At 37.2% G+C, this 26,308-nt stretch overlaps 1 protein-coding gene across 5 annotated transcripts in view; it reads right to left on the minus strand.

The window, feature by feature from the left end:
- LOC121252208 (DNA mismatch repair protein MSH1, mitochondrial) overlaps nt 1–26,308 on the minus strand; it is a 31,867-nt gene continuing 5,559 nt past the window's right edge. For 4 of the 5 annotated variants that reach the window (XM_041151778.1, XM_041151943.1, XM_041152000.1 and 1 more), the window contains 15 exons: nt 25,496–25,581; nt 23,983–24,147; nt 23,333–23,442; nt 23,135–23,240; nt 22,962–23,037; nt 20,805–20,863; nt 8,905–8,972; nt 7,174–7,347; nt 5,976–6,182; nt 4,730–4,986; nt 4,468–4,611; nt 3,860–3,917; nt 2,402–2,701; nt 789–1,514; nt 1–507 (listed from right to left, as the gene is read on the minus strand). In XM_041151778.1, coding sequence (XP_041007712.1) covers nt 280–507; nt 789–1,514; nt 2,402–2,701; nt 3,860–3,917; nt 4,468–4,611; nt 4,730–4,986; nt 5,976–6,182; nt 7,174–7,347; nt 8,905–8,972; nt 20,805–20,863; nt 22,962–23,037; nt 23,135–23,240; nt 23,333–23,442; nt 23,983–24,147; nt 25,496–25,581 — 2,764 coding nt within the window. In that variant the 3' untranslated portion in view covers nt 1–279. The remainder of the gene's footprint in view (nt 508–788; nt 1,515–2,401; nt 2,702–3,859; nt 3,918–4,467; nt 4,612–4,729; nt 4,987–5,975; nt 6,183–7,173; nt 7,348–8,904; nt 8,973–20,804; nt 20,864–22,961; nt 23,038–23,134; nt 23,241–23,332; nt 23,443–23,982; nt 24,148–25,495; nt 25,582–26,308) is intronic. The other variant, XM_041151856.1, reaches the window with a different exon arrangement.

Here is a 26,308-nt window from a genome sequence, read left to right on the forward strand (position 1 = left end):
GAACAAGGAAATGGAGAAATTATATACATGTGGCATTACACGCAGTAAGATTACATGCCAAATAACAGAAAATCTCAGCCCTTTACTGCAATTGAGGGCATTGAACTGCAAGTGGAGCAACAGACATCAAAAAGGCAAAATTGCTGCAGCCACTGCCGGATCAATTTCACATCCTCTTGCTGTCTTTGAATTGCATACACTAACATGGCATGGCCAAGTGCCAACTACATCTGACTGACTAGCTATGGGTTACACAACATGTGATCAAGGGCTGCCACATTATGAACATACGGGCACGCTTTCTATGGAGATCGATGTGCCAAAATTTCTGTGCTTACCATCGGCCACATTGGTTAGTTGGAACCCTTGATTAGGAAGCTGGTTGATGAGAAGAGTTTCCAGTTGGCAAGCCAGACTCTTCCCTGGGACTATGAAATAAAGGAAAGATGCATTCTGCATTGCTTCCTTTGAACGATGAGCACGGACTCGGCCCTCAAGATCATCCGTCTACAGCATTAGTTTTAGGAAAAGTCAATATAGCATTGCTGGTGACAGTCGTGACATAGCACCATGTGCAGCAAATAAAAAACAATAAAAACAGATATCAAATTCATATATCGGCTAAAACTAAAATAGCCCTCATGTAAGACAAGTTGTAGTTTTGTGTGATTAATCCTCTTTAAAGAAGCTTCGGGATAACTTTCTGAATGTGACCCATACTTTTTTTTACAGGAATGAATATGACTCATACTTGACAATAAAAACAAAGAATGTCGAAAGAAAAGTACCTCTCCAACATATATTTTCTTATCCGGTCTAAGCATCACATAGACACTGGAAACACCTATTGTTGATGGAGGCGGCCGTTCCCTAGCACTGATTAGGACACAATGTACCTCTGCAAGATCTGATACGTTTTTCTTCTTGTAGAACTCATTAAGCTTCTCCTGACATATTACCCTGATGGCATTCTCAACTTCTTTTTGTAAAACTTGCATTGGGTTTGCTAACTCTGCACTATTATAGGTAGCTACTTCAAGAGTCCCACTTGATTGAAAATGGAATTCATCAGAACCATTGGCACTCGTGCTAGAACATAAGTCTGGTTTTGTACCATTTTGTTCCGAAAGAACTTTTGCATAAACTGAAAGGTACAGGCCTTCCGCTCTTTGGATGATTGTTTCAGGAATTCCTTCCTTCTTAGCTGTTTCAAACGCAAGGCTTTCTCTACATATCCCTTCTATCAACTTCCAAGTTGGTTTTGTTTTCCCATCAACATATACTGTTCCCATTGCTTTGTAAACAGTGTTCTTGGTAATGAGTGGCAAAGTAAATATTCCATGCAAGTGAGTGGATACAATACCAAGGCAGCCAATTTTATCTAGAGTTTCAACGATGCTACCGGCAATACAAGTCCCCTTTGCTGTTTCTGTTCCTCGGCAAATTTCATCTATAAGCACCAGGCTTCTTTTAGTTGTTCCAGCAATAATGGACTGAATTTCTGACATTTCTACCTGAGATATTAAAAGCAAATATGATGAATAGGTTATTGAGAGTGCTTATGTTATTATGACTAAAAAATGACCTAAGGTTTGAAAGCTAGACTGAAAGTTCATGAAATTATACAAACCAAAAAGAATTATACCATATGAGAGGTTTAGGGAACAAGCATGTCTCTAATCATAGAACTCCATAAAATGAGGTATGAAATTGAAGCTCACAACAAAATGCTTTCCGGGCAAAAAAAAAAAAAGGCATCTGATTTTAAACGACTCTCATGCCAAAGAGCTATGGACCAACAACATGAATGTGTACGTTAACCACCAGGGATTTCTAAATATCAAAGGATGATAGGAACTGATGTTCCATCATACCTCAAACAGAAGTAGTTTAAAACAATTAGCAACTGTTGGGCTGGAGCATATTGATGGTTCATGTATTACTTTCAAAATTTTCATAACAGATCCTTTCAAACAGTCCATTTCGTATTTATGTCTTAATAAACAGTTCAAGGACATCTTAGAGGGTATGTTTGATCCTTCAAAATAACAAATCACGAAGCTCTTCAGTGTTGATTTTAAGGGAAAGTTCAAAACTCCTTGTTATCCTTATGCTTTGAGATTGTATCTTAGACCTCCCATCTTATAATGAGTTCGCACCTGATTCCTGAGCATATCCAGCTTGATTCTTCATTTAAAGAGAGAATACAAGGGATACAACTAACCAGCAAAAAGAAAAAAAAAAAAAAAATCAAGAAAATGCTGGAAGCTAAAGATAAGAAAACAAATATGTGCAGCCATCCAGTTAAGGGTTCTAAATCTAATGACTAAAACAAGACTCCATTGCCCAACATCGTATCTATGAGTACCTAATATATAGAAAGAAATAAGTAGTGTCTAACCTGAAATGAACTTTTACCATCGGCAGGACTATCATAAGATTTCATGTGAAGCATGATCGAGTCAAATTGAGGAATCAAGGCCGAATGTGCAGGCACCATAAATCCACATATTCCAAGTAATGCAGCAGCACAAATTGATCGAAGCAAACTTGATTTACCACCCCCATTTGGTCCTGTCAAAAGAAACAATGATTGCATATCAACTGTATTATGTACAGCACTGCCTTCTGCTACATTAAACCAATAGGGAGATAGACCGATTATTTTCATCCCATATGCTCCATTTAATTGCTTCACATCCTGCATTCAACACATCGACAAGTGAGACACCACTAGTAAGAATGAAATGATGATGGTTTAAATGATATTACTTGACAGATGTAGTAATTCTAGCACAAAAGATTCTGAAGTAACCCGGACAATTGAACAATATGTCAAAACATGTAAACCAATGAAGCAGAGGTTATTAAACTTGCAGCACATTATTTTTTTTACGAGGAGTATTTTTTTTATAAGTATCTAAAACAAAGCAACATTTAAAATAGCCAATAAGTTTCAAGTATGAAAATAACAAATAAGTAAAGCATATATTCCAATCTTCCTCTAGCTCAAACATCTTCTCAGCATAAGTCAGCTCATGATTTTCCTTACAAATAGCGTCAATGTAGTAGAACATACAGTGAAACTCTCTCCTTTAAGTTCTAGCTTAGTTGATACTAACAGCTCTATCTTTGTGAATACATTGTAATTTCACTAGATATGAAAAATGAATTATCAGAAGATACCATGATATCATTCAATGCAGGATCTAGATAGGACAAGGAACCATTTCCTTTAAAGATAAACAAACAGAATAAATAAATAACCTACAATATTACGGCAAGCAGGCAAGACAGCAGTTTCACAACTCTAGCATACATCAGTCATGTTGTGCAAAAACTAAGACCTCGTTTGTTTTCGCAGAAGAGATGAGATGAGTTGAGATTAAAATTAAAAGTCGAATAAAATATTGTTGGAATATACTTTTTTAATATTATTTTTGTTTTGGGATTTGAAAAAGTTGAATTGTTTATTTTATTGTGTGAGAATTTGGGAAAGTTGTAATGATTAGATGAGTTGAGAGCAGTTGTGAAAACAAGGCAGGCCTAAAGGTGCAACTGCATATTTAGGCCTTGTTTGGTTACACAGATGAGATGGGATGAAAGTTGAATAAAATATTATTAGAATATAATTTTTTAATGTTATTTTTGTTTTGGGATTTAAAAAAGTTGAATTATTTATTATATTTTATATGGGAATTTGGGACAGTTGTAATAATTAGATGAGATGAGATGGTTTATATAACCAAATGCGAGACCTTACTATCAATCAGCACAAAGAAATGGCAAATAGGATTACTATCACTAAATGGGATGATAGAATATTCAGCTAACAATATGTTTATTTGTTGAATACAACCTTGAGCCTATTGCACCCTGCCAGAATGGGGAAAACCCATTTCCTTCTTCTCCCTTCACTGCAAAATATCAATCAATCAAAGTTAAAATATAGTCAGCAATATTAACAAAATACCGGTGTTAATTAAAAACAAGATATTACATCAAGAGCTATATATTTCACAACAAAATGGTATCAGGACTCAAAAGACCAATAAATGCAAATTTATACAACTCAATTTTTTGATAAGTAAATTTATACCACTTAATTAAATCCTAAGTATAGAAACAAGAGGTGATATTACATAATGCTTTTCAGTGTTCTATTGATGCCTGCACAGTTCACAGGATGAGTGAACCATTTAGATGGTTCTCATATTATGTAAAAGTTAAACTGATTTCGAGCCAACTCTATTCAAACCTTGTAGAAAAGCAAGGGTACCTAACAACATACATATGTCCGCACCCTAATTCTTGTAACTCATCAGAGCATAAAGTCTACAGTCAAAAAAAAAAAAGAGAGAGGCAAAAGCTCTCTTGTTACAGATATGATGTAATAGACGAGATGAATCACTGTTACTGATATGCATCTATTGTTGCAAAAGCTTGTTAAAGATAGGCGAACCCAACCTCACATGAGCAAATAATGCCTTTGCAATCACAAGCAACATGGAAGCAAAGACAAGGATATTGATTTTAGATTGTAATTCAGAAGAAAGTCCCCTCAATAATTCCAAGACCTTTACTTTTGCCTTGGCACCTGCCTCATGGTACCTGAAACAAAAAGAGAGAGATGTTATCAGTCGTAAATCATATAATTAATAGCACTAGCAAGTATTCTAATGTGAGGATCAGCATAACAACTGCCATGGCTTTATGTGGATAACAGCACCTAGTTAAAGCATCCTCCACCTTCATTGTGGTAAACCATTCCTCTCCAACCTTTCGACCTCTTGAATCTGAAGCAGGTTTAAGCCTTTTAATTTGTTCTTCACCAGGAGTCCCGGCCCATACTGATGGTGCAAAACGTTTGCCCTTGAACCAAACAGCTTCATGTTCTCGAGCATATAAAATTTCTCCCTTTGGACCTCCAAGTGGGGCTGTAGTTGCCTTTATTCTAAAAATTATAGGAAGGAAATCTTCAGTAACCTGCGAATAATTGCCCACATATAAAACCGTAGACATTTAACACATACAGTTAGAAATGCATAAATGTTACTTAAAAGGTTCAACAAAGGGGCTCATAAGAATATTGACACAGAACTTCCAAATGTGCAGGCTATGATGAGAAAATGATGTTTTCAATTTATTTCTTTTCTAATAATTAAGGTAATATCATTCAAAGCACAGTGGGGCGCAACCCTAGTATGCAGGAGGTATATCATAGGAAATACCCAAGCAAGACATATATAAAAGGAAACACCCAGTTAGTGGGGATAAAGAAAATGAACATAATTCCATAAATGTATTCTATTGATTTTAAAACACAGGTGGCACCTGCAAACAGCATGCATAGTGTAGCAATTGTGACTTTGGATGAGAACTTGCTAGGCAGCTAATCAAACTTGTCATGGCTTTGTAAGAAGATGTGCAACCTGGACAACTAGATATGCAAATTTGGCATAGATCTGTAAGTATGCGAGCAATTTATGTAGAACTTGTACAATTTATGAGTATCTAATCTGAATGGATGGCCATATCTGGAAGCTGTATCCATAGTTCCAATGTGTCGGATACTGATACTAACATGGATATGACATTTCCTAAACCTACATTGAAAAACAAAAATCCTTTTTTTTTTATACTTAGCAATATAGTGGGTGAGGAATATATATGAAACTTCTTTCTGAGTACAACCATAACAAAAATATAAGGATAAATGTAAGGAGTTATGACATAAATTCGACCCTTTTAATTTTGACTTCATCTCATTTGGGTCATGTAGATTAAAAATGTACGCAATATTAATTTACAATAGCTACACCCTCCAAGATAAAATAAAAACAAACAAAAGAATACATGGGCCATTAAGAAAATGCAACATCAAGATCAATGATTTTCTAGAAATTACGGACTTTCACAGTAAAACAAAAAGGTATCCAATAATGACAAGCATATTTTGAGTCCTCAAGACCTACTGCTAAAGATAAGGCATCAGCTGCCCTCTGCACATCGGTAAATTCCTCTTCTATATGTCTCCTCTTCACACGACCTTTCCAAGAAGACTCCATATCCTCAAAAAAGTCACTGGGAATGACGGAAGAGGAACTCATTTTTTGATCACTTTCGCCATCCAGAGAGATCATTTCACCAATTCTATATGAAGCCCCTTCACACTCAGAAACCTGGAAGAGAACAAGGCCAATTGAGATTATAGGTCATGAAGTAGGCAGGAAAAAAAAAAAAAAAAAAAACATGTTGATAGCTTCATTTTTTATTGTGCCTAATAGTCAAGCCTCCACAAACTGCAATCTAATAATCCATTAGATTGCTAAATCAAGTTTTTTTTATAAGTAGATCGCTAAATCAAAGTTAAACTGCTTATGAAATTAGCGCATGTAATATAGAATTAAAAATATTACAGGCTTCAAAAGTTATATCTTATGTTGAAATGACCAACTAGAACAATGACAATGACCAATATCAGACAAAATTTGAGACCAAAAGCTATAATAAACATACAATACAAAATCCTGGTGGAAACAGGGAGGCTTCACATTTTTAAAGTAAGGTTACAGTTAGGCTGGGCTCAGGTTTGCATAAGCTCAGCCACGACGAAAGTTTCTGGTTCCAGCTCAGCAGTGTGAAGTGAGTTACTACAGAACTCTGAGCTGCTTTAGTTTTGAGTCACGGCCAGCCTGAGATTGTATTACTGTAGGAATCAATAACGATTAATGTGCAAAACAGCCTGATCATAACTCAAATCAACTGTAAAGCCCTAAATCATGACTCAAAACCAATTGTAAAGCCCTAGTTCGAAGCCTTCAATGATATGAGCAACCACTTGAAAGAAGAATAACAATATACTAAACTAAAAAGCAAAAGTTGAGTCTTAAAAAATGTAGCTTGAATAATGGCTCCACACTCATGGCAGTGACACCGAGTATTTTTTTTTTTTTCACTATAGCATTCTTACAACAGTTCACAAGATAACAAAGCAACAACGCAATGATTCATTGATTAGAAGTGACGTGCAATTTGTCAATTTTGAGGTTCCTTGATCATTCATCAATGCTACCGCATTTTCATACCATATGAATTACCATATCATTGTTTTTTGCCTAATAGAATTAATTTGTACGAAAATAATCCAAACAGCCAAATGCCACTACTTACCAATGTCTCAAAGTCAATTTTTAACCCAGTTGCCACCCATGTCGGATCCATCAACAATTTCAGAATTTCATTGAGCTCAGAATTTTTGTACATGTTCAATATTTCATCAAGTACATTTTTAATTCTACAAAACTCAATATGATTGGCCTCCCTTTGTTCAAGTAGCTTTACAAGCTGCACAGCATACAGAGACACAGACAAACCACAAATCAGACATTTCAAACATAAAATTACACTGTACATTCACATACACACATAGGCACATTGTGCAAAAAAAATGCTAGAGAGTAGCGAGAGAACAATTGATGATTATACATTTAATTGGAAATTATTAAGTAGATATGAGAGTAGGCAAGAAGGTTGCAACAAAAAGAGAGTAGAAAATGAATTTTCACAAAAGGTCTAACGAAAACAAAATAGGTTTCTTTCAAAATTAGCGGCTTACAATTACCTCACATCAGACTGCAGTTCATGATAAGGAACCACAGGCAAAAGAAATCAATACTATATTCCCTATCAAAATATTAAAAAGGTACCAAGTACCAATACTTTCCTGGAACTAACACCACCTATTGCATCTAGCATTTAATTCTCCTTTTTAAATGAAAAGAGAATTCAATGCTAGAGTTTTTTTCTTTGAACAGTAAATAAAGATTTTACTGATGAGGAATAAGCATAGCCCAAGTACATGGGTCATAGACAAGAGCACCACCTAGACATGATTGACTAAGGATACAAGGAATTCGTGAATACTCAAGCCATTGGAATCTATTACAATCAACCAATGGAGTAAAGTGTTATAAATGAAAACTCTAAACTCATCCATTGACTACTCGCGATCTTCAAAGCTTCTTGTGTTCCTCTCCCTCCAAAGACACCACCATAGACAAATGGGGACCATCTTCCAAATTGCTGAGATTTGCGGATTGCCACACAAACCTCTCCAATTTGGTAGGAAGTCAACTACCCTTCTCGGCATCACCCACGCAAGACCCAATATAGCAAAGAATTCATTCCATAAACTCAGAGCAACCTCTCTAATGCTAGAATTTTGATTCTCATACTTACAGAAAAAAGGGTTTAATTCCCTTAGTAAGTTACTCAACTTGTCAATATGGTCAACCAAGGTATTAGAACTGTTGGAGCAAGGAATGACATTGACTGGTAAAGAAGGTTATCAGGTCTACGCTTTTGGAGAGGTTTAACATAATCTAAATATCCACCTTGTGTTGCTGAACAACTGAAACTTGAAATGGCAATAGCATGCCACATTGTTATCCATTGTTATTTCTTTTACCAAAGGGTGTCTTTTCTTTTTTATTCTTTTCAAAATAAAACCAGAGATGAAGAAGATCTTTGAAAACAGATGATGGTGGCGAATACACCAGCAACTGTTTTTGGATAAGTAAATTATAAAGTTGGAGTTCGGGCATTTTACAAACTGTTTTATCCTAATTTAGACATTCCTTTCATCATTGTAACCAAAATTGTAGGTATCAATGAAACTATTTCATCATAACCTTAGTTCCTTTAGTTCTTGTCTGCAATGTGAAACCTGAAGTCTTTCTTTCCAGTTATTGCCTAATCTTTGAAGTGTACACATAAGGAATGCAATCATCCACTAGATGATAAAACATATGGTTGTGCTTTCTAGTAATATTAACAAGCACAATGAGCACAAATTTAGTTGCAATAACATGAAACCAATTCATAAAGCAATTGGAAGACAACCTTTGCAGATGAAACACAGGTAAACTCAGGAATCGAGCATGTTACGTTGCTCATAAGTTTGCAAGTTTCTGTCCAAACAAATACAACTTAGAGAGTATTCAAGCAAAGTATAAATAACAGTACTATGTGGGGAATAAAATTAAGTGATTGCATGTCAAGTAAAGCTCAAACAAAAGTTTATTATAAAAGAAAAACAAGGAAATTTCAGAGTGATATTTCAAACAACCATACTTGTATGCAGAACCCCACATGAAGTTTATCCAACACTAGTTGTTTCTCCTCTAGCGTCTCTTTTCACGTTGAAACAGCTTCTGTGACTTGCTGTTATTACTTGTTAGGGGAATAAAGAATCCAGTAAATAGCAAACTAGATTCTGGAACATGTCAACCCAAGTGTGCCAATGAAAGAATTTAAGCCATGCCTATTACTATTGACTTGTCGTTAATGAGCTTTGCTACTCATCATCCTCACACACCACACACCACACTTATTTTTATTTATTTATTCTTCTTAGGCCTCGTTTGGAACATGGACTCATCTCAACTCATGTGAGTTGAGTTCAAATTTAAGTCTAGCCCAACATCCGAACACAACTCACAAATCATTAAACATTACTCAACTCAATACCTCTTTACACATGGGATCCACAACCTTTTTCAACTCAATACCTCTTTACACGCAGGACCCACAATCTTTTTCAACTTCCCATAAATATATTTAAACTCATTTTAACATCCAAACATATTTAAACTCATCTTAGGTGGGCCCCACAAAACTCACTCTACCATCTCAACTCACTACTATTTATAAAGAATTCAACTCATCTCAACTCAGCTTAACATTCAAATGAGACCTTAAACTAATTGAATTATTTTATTCATCATCTATACACCACACATTTGGTAAGTGAGAAAAAAAATAAAAATAAAAATAAAAGTGTGGTATATGATGTGTGGAGATGATGAGTAGAATTTTTCGCCATTAATAATCCAGTAAGCCATTAATATGAGAATGTGGATTCTGACTATCATCATCACCTATTTGTTTCAACAGAAGGGCACTGTCCCTAAGCTATAAATGAAACTTCATAGAACTTGCAAAATTGAATTTGTAGGTTTAAGATGTCAATAAAAATGAATTTTAATCTCTGAAAAATTGCTTATTGTTTTGTAATCATTTTAATTTAAACCAGACCAAACCATTCCCCTCTTCACATCGGTTATCTGAAAATAAAATCTTTTCTGGCATCAGAATCATTAATATCTTACTTGGACACAATTCCTGGAAGTGAATAATTTAATTAAAGTCTCTTCACCACTTGGGTATGGTTCAAGAGTTAAAAGGGTTTGAGTGGGGTTTGGATAGATCTTAGGTTCCAAACGTCAAATATTACCGAGACTGAAGGAGATCCTGAGATTAGGCCTGTGCAAAAACCCGCTTGACCCGATCCGTCCGTTTGACCCGACCCGACCCGACCCGCACCGAGCAAGCGGTTTTAATTGTGTCTCGGGTTCGACCCGTACAACCCGCCTATTAAAACGCGAAACCCTAGCCATCCACATCTCATTTCCCCTCTTCTCTTTGCATCGCCTCTGTTCCCCCCCTCCCCTTTTCTCTTCGTCACGAAGCTATCATCCACAACCCGAGAATCTAAAATGATTTACTTGGAGCGACGGACGACGCATGGCGAAAGCTACAAGTTTTACTAGGAGAGAATCAATGGATCGTTTTGTTTGCTTCATTCGGTCTGCATCGACTTCTCTTATCTTCTCCTTCCGATGTTCAAGTTTTGGTATTTTCGTCTCTGCTTTTCCTTTATTTTTTACCTCGTTTCCTTTCTCTGCTTTCATGGGCGATGGGCCTTGCTGGTTATGGCATTCAGTGGCTTGTGATTACCAGTATCATCACCTTGCCTTACGTTTCGAATAAGATGATGATACGTTGATGGGTCTTCCTGCTTTGTTACACATGTAATCTGAACATTTTGTCTTGATGCCATTTAACAAGGATAAAGCTTGTTTCTTTTTTCCTTTTCAATAATTGTATGATGTGGGAATTTCCGATTGATACCGCGTCTCTGTGCAAAAACCCGATATTTTCAAAGTACCCGATTTTGGGAATAAGCTTTCCTTTGACACTAGTGGAAAGCAAATACGTGTGCTTGTTTGCCTCGGAGATGCCGATACTTAGAGGCGAGTCAGTACACACCCAAAGTTCAAATCAAATGCCAAATTAAATTTAAAAAAAAAAAAAGGGGTCGAACCCGACTAGAAACTGTCAATATGTGGATCGGGTCGCGTCGGTTCAAAAACATGGACGGGTTGCTCGGGTTGCAGGCCTACCTGAGATTATCAATCATGGAAAGAATTTATCCTAATCTACAATGCAGTATGTGTAATACCCCGACTCCAAAAGTGTGATTATTATTATTATTATTATTATTACTACTACTACTATTTTATTGTTATCTTTATTGTTATTATTTTATTAGATATGTTTTGAGGTAGTAATTTGTTTTGAATAGGATTTCTCAACTATACGTCTCTTTTATTTTTGTTTAGTCTCCTAGATTGGAATAGGTTCCTAGTTTGAAACTAACTCCCAACTCCAAACTCAATCCAATCTCCTTATGATCCACGATACCCTTCTCCTTGCCTTTAAAACCCACCCCGAGACCTCCAGAAATAAACATTAGAAACCTTATACACATAGCCACCGTAGCAGCTTCCACAAACCAAGAAAACCACTCTCACATCCAACCGAGACACCTACCTCACCGGAAACCACCACTAAGCACGCCAACAGTGAGCCTTCCCTCCTCCACTACGTGCGTGACCCATAAGTCCTCTACGTCTTTGCTTTCCTCCCCACCAAGAATAAAACAGCCCCTGCATTCTTCCCAGCCACTGTAAACCACATCAGGGAATGTCACACAACCTCCTGGCGGCCACAGAGATCGCCGACCAGCCCAACCCCGTCGAGCCCACTCCTTTCCGGTAAGCCACTGCCGACAGCCACCCTCCCCTCCCTTTATTTCTGTCGATCTTGACAGCTTCCCTCTCTAAGCTCTCTCTCTCTCTCTCTCTCTCTCTCTCTCTCTCTTGGTGTCGCACCACCATAGGGACCCGCCAGTTGCGTCGCCGGTCACTCCCAGCCACCCAAAGCCACCGTCGCACTCAGCCCTCTCTCGGTGAGCATTGCACAGCCTCCTCTCCCATAAGCCTGTTTTCTCTCTTTATTTCTTTGTTTCAGATTTCCCAAAATACCCTTTCTACTTGGCTGAGTTTTATTGGGGCTGGGCTTAGTTGTAACTTGACTGGTTTTTAAATCTGGTGGGCTTGATTTATTTCAGAAACTATAGTACTAGGATAAGTGGGTTGATTTCATGCGGGCTTGAGGTTTAAGTTGGGCTGATTGTGTTTACAGAAATTGTTTTAGTAATATTAAGTGGGTTGTTTTCTCTAATTGGGGCTGGGCTGATAATTAAGTAGGCCAAGTTCTTAATTGAATAATTATGAGCCTGTAGACACAAATTTTATAAAAGGTATTTAAAGGATTTTAAAGCATATTATGGAGTTTATTATTTTAGTTAAAATTCCATTATACGTATTTAATTACGTAGAGTATTACGACACATTTTGCTAGGAAATTAGTAACATCTAGTACCTCCTATAGGTAATGCGTTACAAGTTGGAAATCAGGAAGCAGCGCTAAGAGGTAAATAGTATGATCATATAAATGCATGCGTACTGTGAATATTATTGTTATGTATGAAAATATGATGTGCTTATGATGGTTATCTAAGCTACACTAAGAGACAAGTCAAGGTTAGAATCCTTTCACGATCTTTAATGAAATATGAGATTATGGTTGAATGAATGAATTTATTATTTGATTGATTGATTGAATGTTACTAAAATCATATGAAAGCCATGAGATGTTCATGTAGTAATTCAAGTCAAGTATGCCATGTAATAGAATAGCCAGATTATGCAAGCCAAGTTCATGTTCATGTAATACTTAGATTATGAATGCCATGTTCATGTAGTACTTAGATCATGTATGCCATGGAATTTCATAAAATGTTCAGATCATGATATGCTATGTCATGTTATGTCATACCATGTACAAGAATATGCCATGTTATGTCATGTCGTGCTACGCTATACCATGTACAAGAATATGTCATGTTATGCTATGTCATGTACAAGAATATATTATGTTATGTCATGTCGTGTTATGCTATACCATGTACAAAAATATGCCATATTATGCTATGTCATGTACAAGAATGTGTCATGTTATACTATGCCATGCACAAAAATATGCCATGTTAGAAATGTTCATGAAGCCTAATAAATTCTCATGCATTAAGAAAGATAAGAAGTTTTACGGTGCCACAGACCCAAGCGTGGTTAACCACAAGTTAGGTGAAACACGGACCCAAGCTTGTTTCACTCCATGTTATGCAAGTTAGGTGAAACACGGACCCAAGCGTGTCTCACTCCATGTTATGCAAGTTAAGAGAAACACGGACTCAAGCGTGTCTCACTCCATGTTAAGACAAGATAAACAAGATATTATGCATTCACGTTACATGTTTGCCATGATCATATATACTTCCGCTCATGTTAATGATGAATACATATGCTATAAGAATATGTGACGATATATGTATATAAAGTCTTTCAGAAAGTCATGTTAAGTGTATGATTGTAAATCTATGAAACTGTATGTTGTGAAGAGTTTTCAGAAATTAAGTCAATGCTAGGCCAAATTATATTTTACGGTATGATGTACTACTTATTGAGGATTTGACTCATTTTTGTTTGTCTTCCTGTTTTCTTCTATGTTTAATTCTCACAGATGGAGATTATGATGATGCAGAGTTAGATGGCCAGGAGTAGATTTAGTACAAAGAATTAGGAAGGAATAAGTGATATTTACACAAGAATTAGATCTCTTTTACGTCATTCATAAGATTAGTTTATGTTCTTTTACTTTATGTTTAGTTTCCGAGACATTTATGTTCAAATCAGTTTTAACATTTTAATGTTTTTCAATAAATGAGGTATTTCAGGATATGAATCTCTTTACCGGGCATTATGTTATGAATGTTAGTAACATCTCTATCCTACGGGAACGGGGTGTTACAGTATCTTATATGCTCAATTATAGCTTTTAACTCTAAAAATAAACATAAACAGAAGCAAACGAAACAAAACCTGATAATATTATCACCATATCATGGAGAGAATGTAACATACAGGTCCTAAATTAGGGCTTAGAATGATTTTTTTTTTTTTATAATTATTATTATTATTATTATTTATTATTATCTGTTTTGAGGAAGTGATTGTATTTGGTTCGGTTTCTTCCACTGCCTACACCCGTATATCCCTTTGTTTGTTTTCCCAAGTTTGAATAGCTTCCTAATTGGAAACCAATTCACACGTCAAAAACCCTAGTATAAATCCTCTCTTCCCCACAACAGTCCCTCTATCGAACAGAATTCTCACGGCCAGAAACCTTCCCACCCACATGAAACCAAAATTCTTTTTCTACACAGCAGAATTATTCCCTCGGAAAAGCCACTTAGCCTTTCCCACAGCAACCAAGCACCTACCTCGTCGGAAATAGCACAGAGCACGCCAACAGTAAGCCCTCTTCTTTTCCCCCGCCATTTTCCCTCTCCCTCTCTATCGGCAATGACTCATTGGCCTATATATTTCTTTCTACCACCATCAACCACTGTAGAGGACGTCAGAGCACCACTCGGACTGCCCAAACATTGCCGACCCAGCCACCTAAACTCAGACACACATCCCTCCTCCCTCGATAAGCCACGTCGACCACTCCCTCTCTGCCTTGCTGATTCTCAGTGTGAAGTACCAAACTAATTTCTCCTCTCCCTATGTTGCACCACCATGTTCAGAGGGAGACTCCAGTTGCGCCGCTGTGACTCCCAGCCAGCCACCTAGACCCACCGTCACAGTTGGTTCTCCTCTCTCTCAGTGAGGCATCGCACGATCCTCCTCTCACCTTCTCTTCTTTCATTTCTTTTGTTTCAGCCTTTCCCAAAAAGCCCATGCATTATTATAGGTTTTACACAAATGCCCTTAAAACCATTATTTTGTAGGCTTTCGTAAATCCTCTTGAAGAAACTTTTTTGACTAATAACGTTTTTACCCTACAGTGTCTGACAGATTTTATGTTAGAATAAATCTACTCCTAGGCCAGTCCGTTTTACCAACACCACACGACGTGACGTGGCAAACCCGGTCTAGTCACCACATCACGGTTTTACACCCCTTCCCTTCATATCCCGTTCTCACGCAGATCCCTTTTTTCTCCCTCAATTCCCCTCAGATCTCAACTCCTCCCGTCTCTCATCTCAGACTCACTTCCCTCCCATCTCTCATCTCACTTCCCTCCCGTCTCTCACTCTCTGTCTCTCCTCAAATCTCAACTCCTACCATCTCCAATCTCAGACTCACTGGTTTAGTTATAAACTCTGAGCTACCAAAGTTCCTTTTGACCAAGTACCACAAGTTGTGTTGCAGTCAAAAAGTGTTTCTTCATGACCATCTCCTTGAGGGTCTTAACTGTAAATTAGCTACTGGAATAATTTCTGAGACTATTAACATTTTCAATGCCTTTAGAGCCTCCAAGATTTGCACGTCACAAGATAATTTTTCCACTTGGGAAAAACTTTGTAGGCCTTTGAGGTGTTTGGCATGTATGTGGGTTTCCTGCTTGCACAGCTAGAGCAGCTTATGAATATTTCACTTAAATAAAAGAGTTATAAAGAAGCTACAGTTGAACGAGCTCATGCAGAAGAGGAGATAAAAGCTCGGGAGACAAAGCTTCTGGAAGCAAAAGAGAAAATGAATAGCCTTTCTACCGAGATTGAGAATCTAGATGTAACTGCCGACAAGCTTGAACTTTTGTTTGTAGAAGTGGCTAATGCCCCTTGGTAATGAGGAACGTTTGTGTTGTTGATTAATAGTCTTCTGTAGACTATAGTATATTCCAATTGTCAAAGGGGCGAAGGCGGGCACAAAGAAGAGGACGAGTGTAAAACCTGGGTGTGAGCTTGTTCAATCAGTCAACTTTGTCAGCAGCGTCAGATGGTGGTCGGAAGGACAAAGGCGAGCACAACGCGGGGGAGGGGAAAAAAATTCGAAATGAATACTGGGATATAGATAAGGGTAAAATGTGCGATTTACTTAAAGGAAAAAAAAAAACAAAAGCCATGTCACCACCAGTGTGTGGTGTTGGAGAAAGGGTAGATGAGTAGAAGTACTCTTTATGTTTTAAACCTGTTCGGTACGTGGGCTGATCTCTCATGTGGGCTTGATGTTTAAATTGGGCTGGTTGTATTTTACAGAAACTGTTTTAGTGACTTTAATTGGACTGATTTTCCTTAATTGGGCTGAGCTAGAATTTATGTTAGGCCAAAGTTTACTTGAATAAATATGAGCCCATAGACTTACTTTTATCAGAAAATATTTAAGGTCTTTAGTATATATTACTAAGTATTAAATTATGATTAAACCTATTTTTTTTATAAGTTTAAATTATGATTAAACCTATTTTGCTAATTGAGTTTCAGCAGCTTGCCTAACAAATTTGTATTAAGCCTAAATTACGCTACTTAGCATATTTGAAAGATTTGATATTATGATTTTAGTAATTATATGATATTAGTAATTATTGAATTCAGTATATTGCTGAATATTTCAGTTCATGATGTGTTAAATTGGGTAGAACGCTACAACACATTTCTAGAAATTTAGTAACATCTAGTACCTCGTATAGGTAACAAGTTACAGAGTAGGATTCAATAAGCAGCGCTAAAACAGTAAGTAGCATGATCATAATTTTGTGTGTGCTGTAGATATTCTGATTTTGCATGAAAAATATGATGTTACCTACGCTACGCTACGAGCCAATTCAAGGTTAGCCCCTTTTCACGAACCTCAATGAATTACAATGATATGCTTGTGAATAAGACTATGGATGTTATGCTGATATGGATTGTTGTTGGATGGATGAGATGTTATGAAAATCACATGTATGCCATGTAATGTTTAGATCATGTTATGCCATGCCTATGCTATGCTATGTTACGTAAGACTCGTGTTAATATATCATGTTTAATGTTATACTATGCCATGTAAATTCACGAAGTCAAACATGTTCTCATGGATTATGAAAGTTAGTAAGAAAACACATGAATACCAAGCAAACTTTAAGATTGGCCTTATGTTATGGGTGGATGTGTAGCCACAGACTCAAGCGTGGTCCACCACACGAAAGATATGATGTTTTGAGGTGACACGGACCCAAGCGTGTTTCACCATAGATTATGATATGAGGTGTCACGAACTCAAGTGTGGTTTACCATATGGTAACGAACCCAAGTATGTTTCACTATATATTATGATACGTTAGACGGTGCCACAGACCCAAGCATGGTTTACCATATGCTATGTGATAATAAGGACCCAAGCGTTTTCACTACATGTTATGATACGTCGGACAGTGTCACAGACCCAAACGTGGTTTACCCTATGTTATAATATGTCATATAAGGTCAACGACAAATGGACCAATGCACACATGTTATGATTTTCACTAAGTGAAAGACAAGATGAATAAGATATGTCCGAATGATAGGAAATGCATGGACTCAATCTTTCATGCATCCACGTTACATGTATTGCCATGATTATGTTTGATTCTACTTATGTTTTTTTTTTATAAGTAAAAATATTATATATATATATATATATATCAATAGGAATAACCAAGTACATTGGACGTATACAAGAAAAACACCTAGCCCATACAAGAAAGCCCATAATGACCCAAAAGCCCATAAAAACCTACCCAAAATACACCAAACCCAAATTGGAAAACTATCATTACAACTCCCCGACCCCATCCCCTAGATTCCTTAAAACTAATCCTCAACCCGAACATCACAAAGCCCTCCCTTTACCCTTCCCTCGACTTGAGCTACCTCCCTTAGCATCGTAGTTAATTGCCCATGAAAGATTCTTCAACTCTCTGCTTTTCTCAAACTTAGATTTGGTTTCAAGCGCGTGGCTCGCCTCGATTGCAGTAAGTAGTGTTTTAAATTGGTCTTCATATTCTCCTTGTTCTCGATATGAAAGTCCCAGGGTTTGTAGAAACCCGTTATCTTTATTCAGAATCCAATCCGATGTTGAACCCGCTACATCGTTGATCGGAAGAAGAGAAACCAGGAGAACGACATTATCCCCAGCCACAATACTCGACTGCACTCCCGACTCTAAACCTTCCCCCACACGAGGCACCAACGACAATTCTAAACCTTCCCCCACACGAGGCCCAACGACAATTCTAAACCTTCCCCCACACGAGGCACCAACGACAATTCTAAACATTCCCCCACACGAGGCACCAATGACAAATCCTTCCCGCCAAATGGTTGCTAGACATTTATATGGTTGTTGTCCCCTCCATCTGTTACCATTGCAGATTCCTCCCCTCCATCAACATTGTGTGTATGTGCTCCACCCCTCGACGATCCTTGCCGTGCTACTTCCTCAATAGGGGAAGTATGCCTTCTATTGCCCCGTTTGCATCTTCTAAAAAAGGCTCAACTGTATCTTCAAAAATACTCGAGACCTTGGAGGGACCCCCGTCTTCAACTACAAATGAACTCCAGACAAAAGAACCAACTTCATCTGCAACTGGTGCCTGAGACCCTATAGCTCCCTTAGAAGGCATAGTGACACTGCCATGAACAAAAATGCCAGTGTCCAATGACCCTATCGTTGACACACCATTTGCTTGCACACTTTCCGGCACACTTGGTAGCATACTTGTACCCACGACTAGGTCCAACCCCTTATCCACTTTAATCAGTAGATCTCTTACATAATCCATAACTCCCTTCAATTGGGATTTGACATCCCACAAGACTCCCTCCAACTCTCCCAATGTCACCTGAGGTCTTTTGTCTCCTACAAGTGCATTGCCCTTTCTTTCTACCGCTGAGATGATCTCAGCCTGACTACCCGCCAGTGACCTCAACACTGCTGCGTACGAAGCACCTTTGATTAAGGCAGGCCTTCCCACTGTTTTTCCATCAACAAACTCCCAACTTCTAGTAGTGGCTTTGGATTCAGGGACACTTAGAATGGATTGCAGAAAGCCTTTCCATCCAATGCCATTTGCACCCTCTGGAATCACTAATAAACATTTCTTCCTTCCATTTCGGAATTCAGAGAGCTGCAGAAAACTGCCCCTTGCATTAACATGATGTTGAATGCTAAAAACTCCATTACCCATCCTTAGCTCTCTGAAGAAACCTTCATGGCAGTTAAGTTCTAAACAATCCTCAATCCCCTTAGCCACCCACGAAGTTGTCGTCCCCCCTAGACACATGAACTTAGCTATCATTTTGCTACGTTCAAAAATACGAAAAATATTTCCTCCCTCTTTCGTAAGAACGAAAGTTTTTTATTCAACTTTCAACCACCTCTCTCCTTCCAACTGGGACGAAACCGCATCGTGCTTCGTCATCATTGTCAAAACCCACTGCAAATCTGTTACCACTGCTCCCTATTGTTCCCACTACATCCTCTAAAGGTAAAAAAAAACACAGATCTGAAGGAGGCCCTAAGTTAACGGATTTTTTGCAAAAAATCCCTGAGTTAATAAAGAAAACTACCAGTCGTTGAAGGATGACCGATGTCGGAGGCCAACAAAATGGTCACCGGAGTCCGTCAAAGCAGTCTCTATTGGTGACTAGTGGAAAGGCTCAAATCACAATTTGTTGGAGGAGGTAACGGAAGAGTAGCAGAAAAATCCCAGTCGTCGGAGAAGGACCGATGTTGGAGACCCCACAACGGAGTTGTCTAGGTCAGGGTCAATCGATTAGATCTGTGATGGAATCAAAGAGCACAGCGGCCGACGTCGTCAAAGAATAACTCAGAAAGAGTTCGCCAGCAAGGAACCAAAGCCGACGGCCCTCAGCCAAGATGTCGGGGCCCGTCGGCCTCGTCTGTGACGGCGGTGTCCCTCTCCGATCGATGGTGGGTGGGGGTGGCAGCGGGAAGGGCTCTTCTCTTAAAGTATTAGCCTTATATTATACCTAAGAACAGAGACATGATTTATAATTTTATTCCACTTATGTTATTAATGAATGATATATATACGTTATGTGAATGTGTGACGATATATGTAAGTTTTCAAAATTAAGACTAATGTTAAACTAAGGTGCCGTTTGGATAGTGAGTTGAAATTAAAGTTTAATAAAATATTGTTAGAATATTATTTTTTAATATTATTATTGTTTTGGGATTTGAAAAGTTGAATTGTTTACTATATTTTGTGTGAAAATTTAAAAAAGTTGTAATGATAAGATGAGATGAAACACATATTGTATCCAAATAGGGCCTAAGTTAAGTTTACAGTATGATGTGCTATTACTGAGTCTTCGAATCATTTGTTTGTTTCTCTATTTTTATGTTTTAATGTCCCAGATGATAATTTCGTAGATACATAGCAAGAGTGCCAGGAGTAGAATAAATTTCCGGAGACTTAAGTGTATTATTTAGACATTTAAGCAATGTTGGTATCACATAGAACTAGCTTATGTCATTTCTTTTATTTCTCAACGTTTATGTTAAGAAAGACTCATGCTAGATGAGTTTTATGATCCAATAGATGAGGTATTTAATGAGACTGAATCTCTTTACCGAGTGTTATGTTATGAATGTACGTAAAATTCCTGACCTACAGGAAGGGAGTGTTACAGAGAACAACAAAGAACTAAGACAGTGTTACTTTAACTTATATTAAGTCACAGGTTTCACATCATATAAATGTACATCACAACTCACCTTGAATTGCAGATGCAATCTCATAAGCAGGAGGATTAAGAAGAAGATCTCTAATATACCTGCAAAACGAACAGATTAATAGAACTAAGAACAAAGAGTCAACTCCACCAGGATGCAGAATGCAGGAAACAAAGCTAGAAGCGCAATTTTACTGTCATATGAACATGTGAATATCAACTATGGAAAGTTGGAAGTGGGGGTAAGTTTTACTGACCAAGAAATGTTACCATAACAGAAACTCAAGGCCAAAATAAAAATAAAGCAATCGATAACTCAGCAATTGCACTAAGAAGATAAGCATATAGATGTTAGCATTTAAACGCACAGGGGAACAACATTTATAAAGCCCTTCTTACAATGTCAAGAGCTCTCCTTAAGAGTGGATATCACAATAAGTCACTTAAAAATCATTCCCAAAAAAAGAGAGTAAGCACTTAAGGGAAAAATTTGTAATCAATGCGTCCATAAATCAAGTAATCTAATAAATAACTCTCCTTAGTATCTCCCCACATTAAGGACTTCTTTCTCCCCAGTAGACCAATATTTAAAAAGAAAAAAAATTATAAAACATGCTTCAATTAAACCATATGATTGAACAACAAAACCATTCGCTGATACAGTGATACTGACAATTAGGCTAGCCCAATAGAAAATTGTTTTTTTCTTTTGGTTGGTAGATTGGAAGAGGTAAAGCTTGTTGACCTACCTATAAATATGTCCAAATGCAGCTAGGTCAATAGGATGCTCAATCCCTCACAAGGATGGCTCTTTGCTGCTCTCAAATAACTCTAAAATAAGCACAAAGGAGCAGCTTACCAATCTGGCCAAACTAATACTGAAATTTCTGCTTGAGCTAAAAAGCACCTCAAATAGTGACTCATAGATAACACTCGGAGCGCCCACAAATAAGTTCAATTCCAAGCACAAAATATCCATAGCACTTCTTAAAACTTCCCAACCCACAACTAAAAAAAAAAAAAAAACATCCCAATCAACCATAGTAATAAATATGTTTTTTAAACACTTTTTTTTTTATTGGCACCGAGTGTCTAGGAACAGCGTCCCGACTAATCCCGAAGGTGCACAGGCCCTCGGCAAGGATTTTCCCACAAGTCCACCTCGGGTAATTCAATGGGAAAATCTCCTAATCTGATGGCCCCTAGAGAATGTTTGCACCCAAGGAGATTTGAACCTTAGACCTGGGAGGAGCATACCCCCAAGCCCAATGCCTTCACCACTTGAGCCAAACCCCTAATGTTTTTTAAATACTAAGCAAATTGGTCAAAGACTCAATACAACTCAATCAACTACTAAGTAAAGATTAGATCCCATATAACTATGAAGCAACATATGAAGCACAGCTCTAAATTATAACCACAAATTTGGCCAGAAGAAGCTATGCAAAGGAAATTGGGTTTGGAAGCATCTTATCCTATGGAATGTTGAGATCCAAATTATCTCAAAATTCTGAAGTTGACGAAATCAACTGCATGGTTCAATAATGTAAGAATTTTTACTCATCAAAATTAAAATTACCGAATCTCATCAACAAGATCACAGTCAAATTAGATCCAATGTCAATTTACTGTTACATATATGGGGCTCTTGAGTTTTAGTAAAACTTGATTATCTCCAAAACCCATTCATTTGCCGTAAAGTGGTATATCAAGATTTTGCCCCCTATTACCTCTTTCAATTTTACTAAAAGTAGCTGCAAGAGGGGAAAGAGATTACAACTACCACTACTCTAATATTTTTTTATGAAAAGGAACCCTGGAGCCTGTGCAAATGCAACATTTCTTTTGCTCGGTCAAATCTCTGACACGTGTGTCACGTGTCCATCTCACACGGATTAGGTAAATCATCAGCTTTTTACCAATGGGATGTGGCTCCGACAAATTGTTTACACCCAAGGGTTTGAACCTTGGACCTGGGAGGAGCATACACCTAAGACTAAGGCCCTTACCACTTGAGCCAACCCCAAGGGGTTAACTGTCCCTACTCTAATATTACTTGCAAAAAATCATATAACGAGCCAAAACAATTTCATTAATGCAAAGGATTGAGAAAAGAATTAACATATCCCAATAATTAGATGATATTTTGATAAAATCAAAAGATTAATACAAACTGTAAACATTGCAAGTTCTGACTCACAGTACAGGTAGCCCACTGCAATTAGATGGAAGCAGCACCTTCAACAGACATGGTATTCCATCAGTTGGTATGGCGCCTGGAAGATGCAACACAAGAACAAAGATGATTTGATAAGACTTTACTTCGGGAGAAAAAAGAACTAAAATTTGAGAGCCATCTGGAAGTAAACTAACCAATTTGTGTTGCTGTTCCTAGGGTTAAAGGCTGTGGCCTATTTTCTGAAGACACAGTGACATTCCTAAATGTAACCTCAACATCAAGACCATAAAGCTCCTTTACCTACAAATATAAGATAAAATAAATATTAATTATTATCAAACAATACGAGTAAATAAAAAGACCAATAAGAACAAAATTAATCGCAAATGAACCTTAAGCAAAAGGTCATTGACAGGATTTCCCTCAAACCATTCAAATTGTCTCGCACTACATTCTCCCCACAATAGGCCTCCCTCACCAAATTCTCCCCAACGGCAAGTGCCTGTCATCAATGGAAATGTAGAAAAGATAAATGTACCCTGTGCATTCTCCCCTTTGTCAGGCAAATAAATTCCCTTGTGAAAACATTTTTCTGGGAAAGCAAAAACAGCCTTAGCCTGCACCTCATAAGCGTGTCTTTTGTTTTTGTTTTTAAAATCATTTATCAAATCATTAACATAACTAATGGGAGAAGTGGCCAATGAGAATGCTTCTGTTATTATTCTTAATCATTTGTTACACAATATGTAGCCATTCAATAATCAGTTAAAAGGCTTATGCCGCATTCCTTAAACGCCATCCCATCTTCTCACTATTCTTCTGCCCTGCTTTGTGCATTCACACTTTCACCTCATTAAAAACAGAATATTTATAATCTCCTAAAGTTAAACTTCGGTAACCCACTGCAAATAATGAGATTAAAATGATGAGAAAATATACATCAGGCAATATTGTGGTTGTTCAAATTTTTTGAAGAAAAAGGAAAACACTAGGGTGGTTTAATGAGTGAAAAAGAGAATGGAGTAAAAAGGATAACAAAAACCTGAAGAATTGTTTCGCAAAGATGTATGCAGAAATAAATGGTGGCATCGACAAGTACGAAGTTTGGTAACTATGGCCTCTTCAGTCAAACCATCTTCAGAGGAATATGTCTTCATGGTCTCTAGGACTAAATTTATGCAATAACCACTTGCAGAACGGGATATTCCTGCCATCACAATATATACTGCATTAGTACAAATAAGTCAATCAAAGCAGTCAAACTAGAGTAGTATTAATGGAGAAAACTAAAGTCTTTAAGCATGGAGCAATTGAATAAAAATCACAATAAACCAGTAGTCAGAATACTTTGCATATTGGTGTGGACTACAGATAATTCTTCTCCAATATTCATGAATGGCCAATTTCAATGAAAATAAAGGTTGTTCAACAGACCAATTTTGATCATTGAGAGGGACAACATAAAAGAGAAATGACTCCCACTCGGGCATATTGAGGCTGTCAGATTGAAAAGAAAAGGGAAAAAGACAAAAACAAAACCAAGGTTGGCAGAAACAAACCAAGTTGCAGAGAAACGAAAAATGGGGCAGAGAAACGAAAATGGGACAGAAATGAAATTGGACTCAAATACAAAATCGTTTTCTTTTTTTGATAGATAAGATAAATTTTAAATTAAAATGAATGAAATAGGATTTGCTGCACACAGGGAGTATATAAACAAAAACACCTAGTTACAATCTAAGAACCAGAAAATAAAATTAAAAAGTAAAACCAAAATAAAACAAAATAAATAACCAAAAAATATGAACACTAGTTCAATTGAGTACAATAGCAGAAAACCAAAGAAATAGTGTGCACAAAAAGATTACGAAGTTCATCCAAAGTACACTCCTATCTTCAAAGCTCCTACCATTCATTTCAAGTCATATACACACATAAGACATAAGGGAATCATTCCACAACCCGCAGCCACCTGAGGACTACCTTGGAGACCATTCCAACAAGCTAAGAGATCCACCATCATCCTAGGCATCACCCATGCAATTCCAATCCTACTGAATATCTCATCCCATAGCACCCTTGCCGCCTCACATTGCAATAATAAATGATCCACAGATTCACCATTCCTTTTACACGTAGCAGCAATCCATAACAATAAGTCCACAATTTCTCAAATAGTCCATAGTCAAGATTTTCCCAAAAGAGGCAGTCCATAGTCAAGATTTTCTCCAGCTATAATTCAACTCGGTACTGTTTGATAGATTATGTATTTAATTAAAGATGTATTTATGAATGCATGTAAACACACACACACGCACACACACACGTAGAAAGAGGAATGTTGTTAATAAAATAAAACTGCTGCATAAGACAACAGCATTTGGGACCAAATAACTGAGGACACTAGAAACATACTTTACTTAATGCAATAAAACAATTAGATACCTGAAAAACAACATTTAATAATTTAACACATAATTGGTTTTTGTACAAGTACTTTAATGCATAACATCTAATGAAACAATCACCACATATAAAGGTGCAATAGTTCATACCAACTACAGGCATTGGTTCTGGGAAGTCAAGATCATGATCGACTCCTACAAGTCCAAATACATATGGACTACCTGGATGTGCATGCCTGAATACTCCAAAATAACAAGTTAGAGCAAGACCTGCATGTCAAAACTTGTGAAAATAAAGATATCCAGCAAATAAACTGGTAAGATAATACACAAGCTTCAATTTCGAAGCCCCCAATATCAGGAGATTTCTTTGAATGATGTGAATAAATGCACAACAGCCATGCAATTTACATATATATATATATATAATTTGCATTTGCAGTACATAAATTCTCAGAAGGAAAGGTGACTAATGAAAAATTGTGGTCTTTCATTTATGCCTACTGTTACTTTTTCTTTTAATCTAAGACAAAGTGGGAGTAGTGCAATTTTTCAAGGAACAAATGGAGCCTATTACGTAGGCAAGTATTGGAAAAAGAAAGGAAAAGGGACCAAGTGAAATGAATCATTTTTATTTTTATTTTTTCATTCAAATCCACTGTACTATATGCACAATATAAAATAATCCCACAACATGTAGATGGTACTAACCCAATCAGCTAAAATTATTGCTGTGTAAGGAATTTTACAGTTTGATCATTCCCATCTAAGTTGTTCTTTGTTGATAGGTAATGTGTCCTCATGGCAGTGATCAGAAGTCTGTTTTTCAGTTTTTGTAAACATCCAGACACTGCAGTAAGGCAAAAAATAACCCCCCAAGAAAAACTAAAAAAGCAAAAAGGTACATGAATCTCATAATATCCTCCGATGGCACATATGTCCAATGACATGGCACACCTGGCC

The sequence above is a fragment of the Juglans microcarpa x Juglans regia genome, chromosome 1D (assembly GCF_004785595.1).
Source record: "Juglans microcarpa x Juglans regia isolate MS1-56 chromosome 1D, Jm3101_v1.0, whole genome shotgun sequence".
NCBI classification, from domain to species: domain Eukaryota; kingdom Viridiplantae; phylum Streptophyta; class Magnoliopsida; order Fagales; family Juglandaceae; genus Juglans; species Juglans microcarpa x Juglans regia.